A 12842-nucleotide genomic window follows, 5' to 3' on the forward strand; every position below is an offset into this window, starting at 1 on the left:
GTTCGTGGCAACTTATACAACTGTAGAGCTCTGCTGCCAGGAACAACGCGCGATCACGGATGTGGCGATCTGAGCTCTCCTCTCCTGCCATATAGGGCAGCACTTTTACCCAGCGCTCTCCCCTCGTGCTCCGTCGAGCCTGGCTCTGTGCACCCACACGCGTGCAAATGCACACAGGATCCGTGCGTGCGCGCGGCTCTCCAGCTCGTTCGTGTGTGAAGGGACTTGTGCGTCTGTCATACATATAACTGGGGTTTTTTTTGTCCTTAGCGTGGATGCAAAACGCGCGTGAAGGAGAGTCCGGCGAGAAGCGGTGCGGGCGCTGAGCTCCGGCCGTCTGCCGGCGCCCGGGAGCCGCCTCGCAGTACAAAGCGGCGCTCGCTGCCTGCTGCTGCCTCCCGGCCGCGGGAGGAGACGGGGCCGGAGCGGGAGGGGGCGGGTCCGCCGAGCTATGCAGATGAGAGGCTCTGACGGACAGCTCTGCTTTCCAATGTCCCTCAGAAACTCGAGTGCTCCTTCCCTCAACTCTTCACTTCAGACTCTATACTTCCCCCAAAATTCAGGCTCGCAGGCGCTGGGGGAGCTGGCTGGCTGGCTGGGAGAACTCCATATGCAGCAGCAGCCACTTTTCTGATTTCGGGGACTCGCTTCTCTCTCTCTCTCTCTCCCTTTCTGCTCCTCTCCCTTTCTCTCTCTCTCTATTAACCCTCTCCTCGTCCGTCCCTCCCAATGTCCTTCCCCTCCCTGTTGGATTTTTGACCGCTCGATTTATTTTCCCTTTTATTTTGGGGAGGGGGCTGGGGAGGCGGGGGGGGGGGGGGGGGGTGGGGTTTTTTTTTTTTTTTTTTTCCTCCTGTTTGTTTTTATTCTGAGCGGGTGCGCATGGGGGGGAGCATATAACAATTCCGATTCTCTACATAACTGCACAGAGCCAACTGGGGCGAGAGAGAGAGAGAGAGAGAAAGAGGAGGGAGGGAGGGAGGGAGGGAGAGAGAGGGAGGGCGGGAGAGAGGGAGAGCACGAAAGCAGCGCCGGGAGCAGCGGCAGCAGCAGGGCCGGTCACCCTCGCCCCCTCCCTGCTCCTGTGCTCGCCAGCGCAAGCCATGTCCTATCCTCAGGGTTACCTCTACCAACCCCCCGGCTCGCTGGCTCTGTACTCCTGCCCGGCATACGGGGCGTCGGCGCTGGCGGCCCCCAGGAGCGAGGAGCTGGCCAGGTCTTCGTCGGGCTCGGCGTTCAGCCCTTATCCGGGATCGGCAGCTTTCACCGCCCAGGCGGCGGCCACAGGCTTCACCAGCCCGCTCCAGTACTCCACAGACCCCGCCACGGGATTCCCCTCCTACATGGTAACTACCGAAGAGAAACCCTCTCCTTCTTCATTAGCATCCGCATTCTCATCCTCCTCATCATCTTCAGCCTCTCTCCTCACACACTCACCATCACTCCCCGACGCGGCCGCCCGGAGGCCCCGCACCGCCGCCGCCTCCGCTCCGCCAGCGCCGCCCCGCAGCCCGCTCTCGCCCGGGGCCGCCGGAGCCGCGCGGAGCGGAGAGGGGCCGGGGCCGCCTCCCTTTGCGCCGCGGTTGAGCGTGGGGCCGGCGGGGGCCTGGGAACGGGGCTCGCGGAGCCACGCAGTCGGATCTCTCGGTCAGTCGGGCTCTGGGCTTCCATTCCCCCCGCTCCTCCCCGCTTTCGCTCTCTCTCTCTTTCTTTTTCTTTCTTTCTTTTTAGTTCCCTATTTTTTCCCTGTGGTAGGATACAGGAGGGTTTATTTTCTGTTTTCTTTCCTTCCTTCCCCCTACTCCCCCCCCTCCCCCTTTTCTTTATTTTTCCCTCTCCCTCTTTTTAAGTAGGTGTTTCGAGGCGCTGTGGGCTTTATCCCCGGGTGGTTTGATTTACTTTCAGAGTGTTTTGTGCTAATGGTTTAACTGGATTTTCGGAATGAAAAGGAGCATCTGTTTGCGATCTGGGAGCTCCGCTTAAGCCCAAGATGGTTGTGGTGGCCGCAGTTTCGGATTTCACTTTCTTCTTATTAGTTAAAAGGAGCGTTTGCGATCTCGTGCGTGCGTTATGCGCATAAACTATACAAATAAAACTGTAAACTACGTCCATTAGTTGCACGGCTAGATTAGCTGCACGGCTAGATGGCCATAGAGTTTTATAAACACACAGAGAGGGTCGGGCGCGGAGCTCTCCCGCACACACAAAGCCCCGCACCCGGAATTTCAGCCCGGAACCGCTTCGGCGATGAGAGGAGGGGGTGGCAGCGGGGTAGCCCCACTCTTTCTGATCGCGAAACGTGGGGGCATTGCTGTCGTGCTCCGTTCGGGGCTGTGAGAGAGAGCTGAGGGACCGCGTTTGCTTTTCCCGTCGTCTGGAAGTTGCAACGGGTTGGGATCTGTGCGGTAGATCGGGTGCTGCTCTGCCCGCGGGTCGCCGTTCGGCGGGGTTCGGGGGTAAGAGGGAAGTTAACGAGTTCCTCCGCGATATCTTTAACTTTTCTCGCATTATGCAGCCTTAAATAAGCGCAATTTGAACGTAAAAGGGCGAATTAAAATGCTAATTACATCGCATTTGAACAATTCGAAACGGTGCATATCTTCTGATTTGCAAATTGGATTTGCAATGCATTAGTGCAGTGAATTGCTAAGTGGCGGCTTTGTTGTATTTTCTATAGCAAAAAAAGGAAACATCTTTTGAACCTTTGAGAGAAATGTAGATATCAAGACGTTACCTGTAGGGCCTTTAAAATGTCTGCGCGGTTCAAACCCGAAATTGGGAAATATTCAATCACCAAGAACTGAAATTAATCAGAAAGATTAAATCATCGCCGATTTTAAGCGCGTGTGGTGGAGGAGGAAGGGGGGTGGGAGGGTGTCCCATCTTAACGCCTTTGGGTGCCGCTTTAACCCTCATAGAATATGGATGCAAGACACCGTCCCGGGGAAATACAAACATAACCGCCGATCTCGCCTTGACAACTCCCTAATGGCTCTCAGCAGTAACAAATTGCCATCCCCACCGTTTTGTTCTGTCCAGGGCTCTCCTTACGACGCCCATACGACGGGGATGACCGGGGCCATCAGCTACCACCCGTACGGCAGCCCAGCCTACCCCTACCAGCTCAACGACCCCGCGTACAGGAAGAATGCCACCCGCGACGCCACGGCCACGCTGAAGGCCTGGCTGCACGAGCACCGCAAGAACCCGTACCCCACCAAGGGCGAGAAGATCATGCTGGCCATCATCACCAAGATGACCCTCACCCAGGTCTCCACCTGGTTCGCCAACGCCCGCCGGCGCCTCAAGAAGGAGAACAAGATGACCTGGGCCCCGAGGAACAAGAGTGAGGACGAGGACGATGACGATGGCGATGGGGCGAGGAGTAAGGAAGAGAGCCCTGACAAGATACCCGAGAGCAACGAGACCTCCGCCGAGGACGAAGGTGGGCGCGGGGAGAGAGAGGGCGCCCCGAGGGCGAAGGACTGGCCCCGGGAGCGGGCGGCGGGGTCCCTTAAGAGAGTTCCGTCCCGTCCCGTTGCCACGGGCTGACGGTGCCGGGGAGGGCCGGGGGCGGGCGGGGGGCGCCGGCCCGGGGGGAAGGGTGACCCTGCATAGGAAGGTGGTGACATGGCGAGGCTGCCCCCCCCCCCCCCCAAATCTCCCCTCCCCTCCCGACTGTGCCTCATTCTGTGCCCCCGACCCCGCAGGGATCAGCTTGCAAGTGGACTCGCTGACGGACCACTCGTGCTCCGCCGAGTCGGACGGCGAGAAGCTGCCGTGCCGGGCAGGCGACCCCCTGTGCGAGTCGGGTTCGGAATGCAAGGACAAGTACGAGGACATCGAAGAGGAAGAGGAGGACGAAGACGATGACGAGGAGGACATCGAGGAGGACGACGGCGGCGGCGGGGAGCGCGACCCGCCGGCCAAGCCAGCCACCTCCTCGCCTCTGGCCGCCGTGGAGGCCCCTCTGCTCGGCCACCCGCACGCCGACGCCGCCCGCAGCGCCAGCAAGGCGGCGCTGAGCGGCCGCGCCTCCCCCGGGCCCCCGACACCGGCCAGCAAACCCAAGCTCTGGTCGCTGGCCGAAATCGCCACCTCGGACCTCAAGAGCCAAAACTTGGGCCAAGGCTGCCCGCCGGCGGCGTTGGCCTCGGCCACCCCTGCCTCCGCCCCGCACAGCGCTGCCTACTCGCCCTCCTCCCTCCTGGGGAGGCATATTTATTACACCTCACCTTTTTATAGCAATTACACAAACTATGGGAACTTTAACGCTCTCCAGAGCCAGGGGATCCTGAGATACAACTCGGCGGCAGTGGCTTCAAACGAGGGACTCAGTCAGACTGTCCTAAATGCCAGCTCTGTCCATAAGCAGAGCAGTGACTCTTTGAAAACGATCACTAACCAGCTAGAACAACATTACAGGCCCTCTAGTTATGACTCTAAGAAAGGTAGGTGCCTTCTTTTTACTGCTTTCCACCTTCTGCTCCCTTGACCTCCCCCTCCCCACCCACTGTAAATTACCCATACGCTGTGAATACTTTGGACAAAACACTACGCGCGGTCAACGCTGCCACCGGCCGAGAGCTGAAGATGGGCAGCAGTGTAATCCGGGGATTAAAATTGCATGTCCCCGGCACACTGGTACCTGCGATGTAAATGACAACTTTTAGATCACTCTTGCATGCTGCAGACACAGCTTTTCATGCTAGTTTAAAAAGGAAAACCGAATACAAAGATATCCAGAGAGCAAGGGTGTCGTTAAGTTTATTATTATTATTGTTGTTGTTGTTATTACTATCGACAGACTGGTTTTGTTCTCTTTGTTGCCAGTATTCTCACGGTTTCTGCAGCTTTAGGTTCAGGTAATTGCTAACCTTAGACATAACATTTTGTGGAGCGTGACATTTTTATGGCTCTTCTTTTTAATTATTATTAATATTTTTTGTAAAAAGATTTATGCTAATATAACCGTCAGCTTATTCTAATGCATTTATACATGTATATGTATAATATTTGAGACAAGGGCAGAGATGGAATATGGCCCAGTCTTTTAGATGTCTCAGCTCTGACTTCTGTGTGAGCGAGCACTGGGCTGTGCGTGCGGTGTATAATCTGGTTAGCTGGCTGTGTCCTGTGACTAACTGACGGTTATATTTTGACAGATCCCACTGAAGTCTGCACAGTAGGAGTACAACCATACCTATAGAAGTACAATCACGCAGCAATGCAAGTAAGTGAGAACGTTTTCTATTACGCTGATCATTTGGCACCAGGTCTAAGACAGTGCGCAGATCGAGACTTGCTTAGTGTTAATTTCTTGCTTCATTACATGAGGCTCTGATTACAGAGTAAGACACTCTTTTCTGCTATTCTTAAGCCTCTCATTACAGCTGTTCTTTCTCGTGTTTGTCTTCATTTTAAAGTCAGGTTAGACTTCCTTCACCTCGCGTACTCTTTGCTTGTGTGAGGCAAACCTGTAAGGACTATTTAAATGCTAAGGAAAAGCGAGCTTGAAAGAATATTTTTGAAGGTATTGTTGTTCAGAAACAAAGTTCTTGTGCTCACGTGGCAGTGCTGCAATGGCACATTTTAAGCAAGGTTTCACACAGCGATCGTGTATTTGAAATGAGAAGGGACGATTATCAGAGATCCACATGCATTTCAGTAGGGTGTGCTGTCTGTGTCTTGCTCCTTGCCTGGCTATCAGTGCCACTCTTAATACTCCCATTACCTGGGGCTAAATGAAAACAAATATCACCTTGTAGATACTTTTTCTTTCTTTTTCCTTTTCTTTTCTTTTTCTTTTCTTTTTTTTTTTTTCCCTTTGCTTTTTTAAGTAAGAGTTTTGTTTTACTTCTAGTATTTTTTTCGAGTTTAATGGCGTTAGTGTGCAATTGAAGGATTTTTGGATGATCTGGTTTTTTCCTTGGTCCACAGGTAGGTGTCACAATTGCTTTGAAAAAAAGTCAGCAAGCCATCATCTCTCCCTGAGCTAATATATATAACAAATCTCTAAATCCGGATCACATCTTGTGCCACTGTATAAAAGAAGACCACAGAGCACTATTAAATCTTCAGACTCTAATTATTAAACCAGAATTTTGTTGGACATAATGTGAGTTTGCTGGTATAGTATAGTTTCCCCAATGTACGTGTGACTTTTGAAAACAGATCTGTTTTTTCTCAGGATATCTCAAATCGATCACTTCATTGCCACGGTATATATTCGATAGGTGTGATAGGATTTATTGTAAAATTTATTTGTAAAAGATGTATACAGTAGAGATAATAAAGATGTGATTGGAGAACTTGAGTCCTTACAAAGTGGAAACAAATTTGATATTTATTTTTGTAACAATATAAAGCTTCTAGTAATTTATGCAAGTTGTATTGCAATGGAATCTGAACTTTTTGTAAATAAATTTTGCCTGGTTTTTATTTGAAACGTTGATGGTTATACAATCTTTGGTTGTTTAACGAGAATTCTTTACTAATTTATATCTCTAATTGTAAATAAAAACAGACTAGTCTGCAACAATATGGTGTTTTTCCTTCATTTCCCCCAAAGTAGTAATCTATTATCCAGAAAATGACGAAAGTTGTAATTTCACTAGTGCAGCTTAGACCATAAAATGAGTAAGCAATTTAAATATGTTGCAAAGATATGCCCTGCATAAATTAATTCATTCTGGGTCGTTCTGTTGTACTGAAGCTTTAAATGCGCACATGTGTGCAAATACGTATTTGTATACACACATTCAAATGCATAGAGAGAGCAGTGTGAATACATGCATGTTTCTTATAAACTATTTATGTTCGACGTGAGGTAGCTCTTTATTAGGGTTAATGTCTTTGCATCCAACATTTCTAGGGAAAACAAAAAGGAATTATAATCAACTGCAGTTTATTTCTATTTTCTTTGTTTCTGCTTCTGGCTAAAATGTGCAAGCACAGAAGCACAAAGAGAAAAAGTCTGATTCCTGTTTTTAATGTTTTTTCCTTTTTTTCCTTACATCTTTAATTTGATAGTCATTGAAGAAACCCACCTCGATTGAGCTCATAAAATCAGCTAACTAATCATTTTAATTTTCAGTAAAATAATGGGAATCCTCATATAATATAATTTCAGAAAAAAAAACAACTGAACAATCATTTATTTTCCCCAAAAGATAAATTGAGTGAATATAGCTTACGGTTATAAAACAAGAATAATAGCTTCTTAGATTGCCCTTTAATCAATCATACACTTATTTTTCAAGAGGCTCATCTATTTTATTCCGTGATTAATAATCTTCCAGCGTGAGAGCATTATTAGATCCCAGCAGGGGAGATCCTGAATGCTTTTAGCTGCTTTGGAATGGTCAGTTGGGGTTCATTATGGTCTGATATTGAACAATTTATAAAATCTTGTCTAAACATCTGCCAGCTCAGATAGGCCGATGTGTCTGAAGATGGGAAATTGCTGGACCAGTTGATATTGACAAACAGATCTCTCTCCAGTGGCTTTTTGTTCAGCGAAAATTAGTGGCCTCTTGCTCAGGTCTTGTTAGAAAGGGCATTTGAAAGTGATCTTAGATACTTCAGGCATCAGCCTTGGGAATGTTAACTGGTTAAAGAGCCGTGGTAGGCTGGAGTCAGGAAATATGTTGCGATTACATTAAACGGGAGGGGAGGGGGGGGGGGGGGGGTAGGCGTTGTGTTCTTAAGTGCGTATACGTAATCCCCCTGATCTATCTCCCCCGGCCCCCTCCATCATATTTTACCCCTATAAAGCTGTCTAAATGATTGAGAAAATGCATGTGTTTTTCAGCTGATAGGGCAGAAATTAATATTGTAATTCTGGGAAACTCTGGGATCCATCTAGCTAAATATAAAACACCGATGATCTGTGCAGCTGGAGGCCTGCTCATCTTCTCGTGTTGTTCTCCTCTTCCCCTAAACGTCATGGTTCTCATTGAGGTAACGTGTCGTTTTGTCTGTGTGCAGAGCACAGTACAATTGGATAGTGGCTAAAAAGCAATTCGGTTTTTCCCTCTAATTTAGCAGGCGATATAAATACAAATATCGGCTAAAATCATTCTCTAGAGTGCCTCTTCTGTGCGGTTTGGGGAGATTTTACAGGGGAACTGTTTAAGTTTTGGGGGACGCCTGAACTTTCTCTTCGCCGCTCTCCCTCCTCCTCCATCCGCCCCCACCTCCCACGTTTTCTGTTCCAGGTCTCTGTCGGACACAACGTGAACATTTCAATTGGTAAAACCAAAAGCTGTGGCAGAGATTAAAAAAGGCTAACGACATTCCTTTGATGTTTATACGCCCGAAGACTTATAAAAGATTTCCATAATTTACCCACCCTTGCTAGTATTTAGACCTGGATTTCTGGAAAGAAAAGTAGAAAGACTTGGAAAACTCGCTTTTGAATATTCGCTCTGTATGTTAAACCCAGTGGACTACTCTCATCCCTCGAGAAATTCACGAGAGGCTGAGAAATGCAGATGGGCGACACCCAAACGATTTGGCAAATAAACTTCTTTTTAAAAACAGAAATTAATGGGCGAGGAGCGCATATTCGGCGTCATTCGAGATTTAATAATCGAAATTGAAAGCAGGAGGGAAGCGGAGCCCTGCTGGATCGCTGGCACGAGCAGAGCGATTATTTCAAGATAGAGAGAAAGAGGCGTGAGCGATAAAATACACCACTTTGCGTACAGTTTATTTCATAACGATGCTAATCACCCCACCGGGATTAAAACCTCACATCCCGTCTATATCTGCTCCTCTTCCCCCTCTCTCCCCCCTCCCCTTTCACACCCCCTCCCCCCCCGTTTCGGAGCGGGAGAGACAAACGCTCCCCTTCGCGGGGCCAGAGGTTTCATTAGAGCTGATTTATTGAAATTCAGCCTTTAATCTCAGGTGGGATCCCCGAGGAATCGGCGCTGTCGCCAAATAGGAAGAGGGCAGCTTTCCACCTCGCACTTCCTGGGCTGCGCTCTGCCTCGCTCCCTGCGAATGTCAACATTTGTTCTCAATAAGAGAGTTATTGTTTCAGGAAAGCTGCTCACCAACTGCCTGCCAGAGCGGAAAAAAGCGTCACCCACCTTTGTCTGATGGGCGGCGGGGGGAAGGGAAGGGATCACAGCTCAGGCAGCAGCGGACAGACAGACGGACGTGGGAACTGCTCCTGGACACGAGCTCCGGCAGGAGGGGAGCGAGCTAAGGGGAATTAACCGAGGGCAAAGTTAATAGAAAGCTCAGCGATAGCAATAACGATAGTAAAAACAGTTACGACAAATAAAAAGGGGACCTTTCCCAGCGTCCGTTCTCGGAGGAGTAGTCGAGCTTTTTAGGGGAAGGATGGCTTCCAGGTGAAGAAGAGAGCCATAATGTGCAGCGCCCAACCTGGTCGAGCCCTCTGCTAACGGCCTTGCACCGAGCTAACGGCTGGCGGGGGTCGGCCACCTCTCCGTGCCCACCCTCGGGGATAAGGGAGAGGAAAATAAATAAATAAACAAATAAATAAATAAATAAAAGAGAAATAGAAAAAAATAATAATAAAAAAGGGAGACGATCCCAAGCCTCTTGTCATTGGAAGTTTCTGCCTCTGCCACATGTTACATCTCACTTAAAGGCGGTTTAGAGTCACCGCGCCGCTGAGAACCCGTGGCGGGGATGTAATCAATACCGGAAGGATTTTATTGCTTATTGAGTTTTGGAAAAGAAAAGGAAAGGGATGAGAGAGAGAGAGACGGATTTTACACGAGGTCGATACGTTGCTTTCTGCTTTCAGTATTTGCCGGTGCTTGGGCAAGCTTCTCACGATCCGCTCAGTTGAAAAGAGCCTTTGCAGTGTAGGAATTGAATAACAGCGGAATAACAGAAAAAGAGATCGTTAGTAACAGTACTAAGACATAAAATAAAATGAAATCCACCCCTTTGTTTTTAATTCATTAACTAATAACTCAGGTATACTCCTGGCTTCTAAAGAATTAAAAGGGTAGCAACAAAGAAAAAAAAAGTTCAGAAACAAAAGGGATCCTCGGTGCATATTCAAAGCACCCATGCATCTAATCCCCGATTATTACTCTGTGACTCCGAAGCAGAGCCTTTCAGAATACCGCTGAGGGGAAGTGGTGCCGACGGGGAACATCGGGTCTGCGACCCAGGGCAGCACTACCTGCGGGCACCCCTCCCGACGGGACAGAGGGACCCCCGCCTCCAGCCGAGGGCAATGTTTCTATTTCACATCCAATCCCGGCAGAGCACGCTGTGTTTCTCCGTAGGAAAACAAGAGACGGGAGGGAGGTGGGGACCAAGCACCGTGTGGCCCCTGAACCGCACCCTTCACCTGACTCCGGTCGGAATTTGGGGACCTGAAGGATAGACGCGGGGCCACCCGGGACCGGTTGTCCTCGGAAGGCAGCGCAGAGCCAGCAGCGACGCCCCCGCTCTGTCTGTGTCTGGGAATCTCAAAATAGAGAATACTAGGGAGGAAAAGTGGGGGGGAGAAAAGATTTCTTTGCTGTCCCCGCACGAATACCGTCGTTTCTCGGGCTTTTAAAAATCGTCCACGAAAAAAAAAAAAAAAAAGAGAAAAGAAGAAGATAATAAGTATGTGCATTTTTATAGGGAGATAAATTGACAATTTATTGTGTATAACTTCTGATCAATTATTAATCGTTAGTGTCAACAACAGGGTTATAATTACCTTCGGTTATTTAAAGGAATATTTATTTTTTCGTCTCTCTGATCTGGTAATTAGTTAATGCTCTGGAGTAATGAGTCCAAAGCTGATTTGATAATGATTGAGACAGTTTTTTTTTTCCCCTCTCTCTTTTGGCTGCCCCTATGGGGGGGGGGGGGGGTCACGCGTCTCCTCTTTCTCGTTTGCAGAAGGGTCCACGAGAAGGCAAATCTCGGTGCAGTTCACTTTTCAGACCATAAATAACGATTCTGGGAGGAAAAGGGCGAAATGACAAACAAATAGAGCGCAGCTGGGATGAATAAGGCTGATCAAAGTTAGCGGGGGCCAGCGCTCCTCGCAGCCGCAGCGGGTCTAAGTCCCATAAAGGTGCCAGCAACCCTTACGTCTCTCTCTGAGATCAAGGGAGAGGGCGAGCGCGGCATTTTAACCCCCTGACATCTTCTCGCGAGTGGAAAAGGGGAGAAAAAATATTTAAAGGGGAAAAGAAAAAAAAGAGGTTGAGGAAACCTGGGGGATGTGTTGGGGGGGGGTTCTTAGTGCTTTCACGCTCCCCTAGACAAAGGAATGGGGTGGGGGACCCACCTGGAGCCCGCGCAGCGCCCGACATAGGATGCAGGGGCTGGCTGCGCTCCTTGGAGTGGGAGAAGCATATCGTTGCTCGCTTAAACGCTCAGCCCTGGGGATGGGGAAGCGAGAAATTATAATTCTCTCTCTCTCTCTCTCTCTCTCTTTTTTTTTTTTACTTTCTTTCTTTCTTTCTTTCCCCTCCTTGATGGAGCTCCTTTGCGAAGGGCAGCCCGCAGGGACCGAGTCCGTGCCTGGCTTCCAGGTACGGGGTGTGGGTAATCCCTCCCTCGGGCCTGGGAACCAGCAGCCAACGGCGAGTGCCGCTTCCGACCATCTCGCCCAACACGCGTGGGATGCTGAGCTGAGGAAGGAGCTGCACCGCTCCCCTACCCGCCCCCTCGCTTCGCTTTCCGGGCTTCCACCTAATGCAGACGAGGTCTCAGAGCCGAAGAGCACTTTTCGTTTTTGGCGCGGAGAGGCTCATTTCGCGGCAGATCTGATTGAGGTGGAGTGTGTGTATCTAATATATATAATAGGTGTAAGCTGTACATATAAAATCCTTCCCCCGTGCAACAAAAAGTGCAGTGGGAATTGTAGCGCGAGATGCGAGTTCTACAATTAATTCATCCTGACAGGTTTGACACCGCCCGGCTCCCTTTTTCCTGCAACTCCGTCCGCAAATGAATGCCGCTTCCAGAGTGTATGTTTTAATTTGTCACATCAAGGCAATAAAAGGCAGCAATATATACTTAAGCCAGTTAACATTGTAATAACAGGTTTAAAGGAGCAATTAAATGGTAGTGAGTCGCATGTCTGACTTTCTATAGGCATTACCACATCAATGGTACCTTTTAGACTGGCTATAACTTAGCATGATTGTCTCAATTAGTTTAGCTACATGATAGTTATTGTGAACTCTTTGTGAGTAATCAATGTTACGCAAGCTTATGGGAAGGAGTCCTTAATAGGGGTGAGCACCCACTAACTAACGGGGACCTCTCATTTCCAAAAAACACCTTTCCCTTTTCGTCTTCCCCCCCCCCCCTCCCACCTTTCCATTTCCTTCCCCCCAGCCTGAAAGAAAGAAACAGTTAATTTATACTCTTATAAATCTGTTTCCGCGATCCGTGTTGCCGAACGCAGATTTATAGGCAAATAACTACTGCCGAGGCCGATAAACCAAACAGTCGCTTCGGTCCAGTGAGGGACCCCTGCTACATCTCTCATTTCTTTTAGTGTAGTCCGTCCCAGCTGCAATTAGCCCCGAGGGACGCTCGCACCCTGTGATTTGTATGGGTACAGCCCTCGCGGGCTCCCGGGTTCACCTCACTGACATCGGAGAGAGAGAGGAGCCCCGCGAGCTCGTGTAAACCCCAACCGAGGTGCGGGGGGAGAGCGGTGGGGCAGCAAAACCGGGATGGGAATGAGGCGTAACGCAGAGAGAGAGGTCCTCGCCGAAGCCGCCGGCAGTTTAGGAACTTCGGTAATTCGTCCCCACCTCCGAACTCCTTCATTAAGTGCGGAGTCGTGGGTTTCTGGTGCAAAGGAGAGGGCTCCAAATTTGGCGAGGCTT

At 49.5% G+C, this 12842-nt stretch overlaps 1 protein-coding gene and 1 long non-coding RNA gene across 2 annotated transcripts; one reads left to right on the forward strand and one right to left on the reverse strand.

The window, feature by feature from the left end:
• Nucleotides 1-995: 995 nt before the first annotated feature.
• On the forward strand, nucleotides 996-6541 carry IRX2 (iroquois homeobox 2). Its single transcript, XM_015854287.2, has 5 exons — nucleotides 996-1346; nucleotides 3040-3445; nucleotides 3711-4451; nucleotides 5166-5233; nucleotides 5941-6541. The coding sequence occupies exons 1-4, from the start codon at nucleotides 1104-1106 to the stop codon at nucleotides 5207-5209; spliced, it is 1434 nt and encodes a 477-aa protein (XP_015709773.1). The 5' UTR covers nucleotides 996-1103; the 3' UTR covers nucleotides 5210-5233; nucleotides 5941-6541.
• A 2320-nt stretch (nucleotides 6542-8861) lies between these two features.
• LOC107309440 lies at nucleotides 8862-9485 on the reverse strand. Its single transcript, XR_001553180.2, has 3 exons — nucleotides 9305-9485; nucleotides 9099-9213; nucleotides 8862-9003 (listed from the first exon to the last, which is right to left on the reverse strand). It is a non-coding gene; the product is annotated as an uncharacterized LOC107309440 (long non-coding RNA).
• Nucleotides 9486-12842: the final 3357 nt, after the last annotated feature.

Source organism: Coturnix japonica, chromosome 2 (genome assembly GCF_001577835.2).
Source record: "Coturnix japonica isolate 7356 chromosome 2, Coturnix japonica 2.1, whole genome shotgun sequence".
NCBI lineage: Eukaryota > Metazoa > Chordata > Aves > Galliformes > Phasianidae > Coturnix > Coturnix japonica.

What these genes read in the sequence shown, in the direction of transcription:
- IRX2 (XM_015854287.2), top strand. Translation starts at nt 1,104, where the DNA reads ATGTCCTATCCTCAGGGTTACCTCTACCAACCCCCCGGCTCGCTGGCT. An exon ending in CGGGATTCCCCTCCTACATG is followed by an intron (nt 1,347 to 3,039) that starts GTAACTACCGAA and finishes TGTTCTGTCCAG; the next exon opens with GGCTCTCCTTACGACGCCCA. An exon ending in TAGTTATGACTCTAAGAAAG is followed by an intron (nt 4,452 to 5,165) that starts GTAGGTGCCTTC and finishes ATATTTTGACAG; the next exon opens with ATCCCACTGAAGTCTGCACA.